At 35.1% G+C, this 3,264-nt stretch overlaps 1 protein-coding gene across 1 annotated transcript in view; it reads right to left on the bottom strand.

Moving 5' to 3' along the window:
- Positions 1-3,051, bottom strand: part of LOC101851934 (sodium/glucose cotransporter 4) — a gene marked incomplete at both ends in the record, with an annotated part of 29,641 nt that extends 26,590 nt beyond the window's left edge. The window contains 1 exon segment of the mRNA XM_013080180.1: positions 2,844-3,051. Coding sequence (XP_012935634.1) covers positions 2,844-2,951 — 108 coding nt within the window.
- Positions 3,052-3,264: the final 213 nt, after the last annotated feature.

Raw genomic sequence — 3,264 nt, 5'->3', positions numbered from 1 at the left:
CCGGCTTCGCTCTGGGCCCACCGGCCATCGACCGATATCGGTCGATATACAAGGGCGTGAACTCGAGAGAGTTAACGTACAATATCGTTTAGAAGGTTTTTAACACTGTATATTTCTCTATTGAGCTTATCCATACTGTTTGTATAAACCAATGTGTTGTACTGAAGTTAAGACAAAAGATATAATTTATTTTTTAATGAAGCTAATGTCTTCTGCAGAACCACACACAATCGTTGACCCCAAAAGAAAATAGCACTATGAAACTATATCGTCTCCTTTTGTGGTCCTATCCGAGCAATAGATAGAAACTGTATTGGAACAAAAAATAGCAAAAAATCAAAGGAACAATTATAATGTGTCACAATGCGGTGGAATCAGGCACTCGTCAATTTTTGGGCATGTAGAGTTATTGGTATCATCTAAAACCTGATTTATTTGCCTCGTTTCCAATTAAATAAATATCCATCTATCTTGAACAGAACTCGCGATATTTGCAATTGAAGGAAGTAAGGTTTCAGGGATGAAATTAGCATGAAAATGACCGCCAATGTTTGGTAACTCCAGTTGCTAAAGAGTCCTTTAAAATAGCAAATGACATATTTTGAGCCTGTAATCAATGGTTTCCAGTAAAATCCACTTTGAAATATGTTTTTATATGGACATAAAAGAGGTAGAGCCAAAAAACAAACTTTGATAAAAAATTTCCAAACTGGTGGAAAAATGCCTTTTGTCCGATTTCTGTATTTTGACGAGCGCCTGATTCCACCACGTTGCCTCACATATCATGATTTACAGGAGTTAGTTAAAAAGTTTTATTTTAATCAAAATATCAATCCCAATGAGCCAATCATGTTGTCTAGCCTTAACGATCGTAACCTTTACCACAAGAAAGATCCCTCATCATTTTGAGTCACAGAAGGAAATGTCCCTATTTACCTGGGTTGTGACGTCTCTTCTATTTATTACCCGTCAGAAAATCATCATCATCCAGTGCCAGTTCTGCGACAGACATCGGCGATCATGATTTTCCATTCATTCCTTTGCTCGGATGCTCTCAGAAAAGCTTCGTTTCCCTGATCTTTCCCTGTTACCCATTTGTTTAGGTTGCCTAAGTATGTTGTTCTGGGCCTACCCCTGCCTCGCTTGCCTTCAATTTTGCCAGTGAGAGCTAGATGTTCAAGACTCTTATGTCTATTCAGGTGTCCCAAAAACTGCATTTGTCGTTTCCTGATTGTTTTTAACATTGAGTGTCCCACGTGGGCTTCATCAAGCACTACCTCATTTGATTTCTTTTCCTTCCACAATACTCTTAGCAGTCTCCTAAGAAACCACATTTCTGTTGCCTCTATTCTATTTTCACTGTCTTTAGTGATTGTCCAGCATTCACAGCCATATAGAAGGGTTGACCAAACATAGCATTTCAGGACTTTCATTTTGGTGTTCATTGATATGCTTCTGTTTTTCAGGATTGGGCTCATTTTATTGAAGCTAGCCTTAGCCATTGCAGTTCTCCTTTTTATTTCTGTGGAAGATTTGGCATCAGATGTTATCATATATCCCAGGTATTTAAACTGTTGGACTTGTTTGATCTTTTCACCGTTGCTAATGAGATTACACCTAGGATTTGCTGCCTTTTTGGATATTACCATGCACTCTGTTTTCTTTACGGTACGTCAGAAAATACTTGGGGAAAATACCTTTTTTTATATGTTTCATCTATGGTATTGCTCTTTGGTTACCGAGGGCGCTTATATTTAACGTTAAAAAACCCAACAACCCTCTCCCCCTAAAAAACACGCACACACATACATACACACATACATATATATATATATATATATATACAAACACACAACAATCCCCCATCCCCAGAAAAACGTCTTACCTAAACCTTATTTCTATTAATATTTCGAGTGATTTTCTTTTAGTCAGAACACAACGATTTATGTTACTGTTGTACGTATTATTATTATTATTATTATTATTATTATTATTATTATTATTATTATTATTATTATTATTATTATTATTATTATTATTATTATTATTATTGTCATTGGTCGCTTTTAAGAACAAGCGGGGCTAAACTCAGATTTGGGGGCTTCTAGATATCTTGACTTACACCAAAAGTGGGCATTGCCCTACCTAAAGGAGATGTTTGGTTTCATTGGTGTGTATATTTGTTTGGTTATAGAGAAAACACTCCTTGTCTTATAAAGAAACTGAACAAGGGCCAAAAGCTTTACCTTCCATTTTCTCAAAACAGCATTTGTCGGGATAGCCGCCTTGAGCGTAACAGTGACCAATTATTGAAGTCTATGGGTTATGTACGGAGATCTTTCTCATATCTTGGTCCATTTATGAGGGATAGATTACGCATGGAACTGAGACAAACAAGAACACTTGATAGCTTCAAAAGACATCTTAAGCATTTTCTGTTCCTACGGGCCTATCCTTTATAACCATTTCGCGTTATTTCTATAATAGTTGTTCTGTGCCTCGTCTGAATGAAAACAGTCCGTGTGTGTGGGCGTGTTATTATTATTATTATTATTATTATTATTATTATTATTATTATTATTATTATTATTATTATTATTATTATTATTATCATTATTATTATCATTATTATTGCCATTATTATTGTTATTTTTATCATTATTATTATTATTATTATTATTATTATTACTATTATTGTTATTATTATTTATTATCATTATTATTATTATTATTATTATTATTATTATCATTATTACTTTTGTTATTATTATTATCATCATTATTATTATCATTATTATTATTATCATTATTATTATCATTATTGTAATTATTCTCATCATTACCCAGATTCCGACCATGAGGCAGAGAATGATGAACACAATGATGACCACGACATCTGGAGTCTCCAGACCGGCGTTCTTGAACGCTGTTTGCCCGCCCTCGGACGCCATCCTGCACTCCCAGCGAGCTCGTCCAACAACTAGATCAGGTCACAAGAATCCTCCGCCTACTCTGAACTCATGTCACACGAGGAGATCCCGTCCTTGAACCCTGTGTGGAAAAATACATATTATACTTCTAAAGCATATTATGTGAGGCGTGCTGACAAAATGAGTTACTTCTCGCAATCCACAAATGGATATATTGGCCAAAAATTGACATTGGGGTCAAATTTGCATATTTTCAATTTTTGTCACATATCCTTTAACTATATTCTGTCTTTTATTATTGCATACAGTAAGTCCGCCCACCTGTAACCTCCCA

Source organism: Aplysia californica, unplaced genomic scaffold (genome assembly GCF_000002075.1).
Source record: "Aplysia californica isolate F4 #8 unplaced genomic scaffold, AplCal3.0 scaffold00077, whole genome shotgun sequence".
Classification (NCBI taxonomy): Eukaryota; Metazoa; Mollusca; class Gastropoda; order Aplysiida; family Aplysiidae; genus Aplysia; species Aplysia californica.
This window is presented reverse-complemented; position numbering and strand designations above follow the sequence as displayed.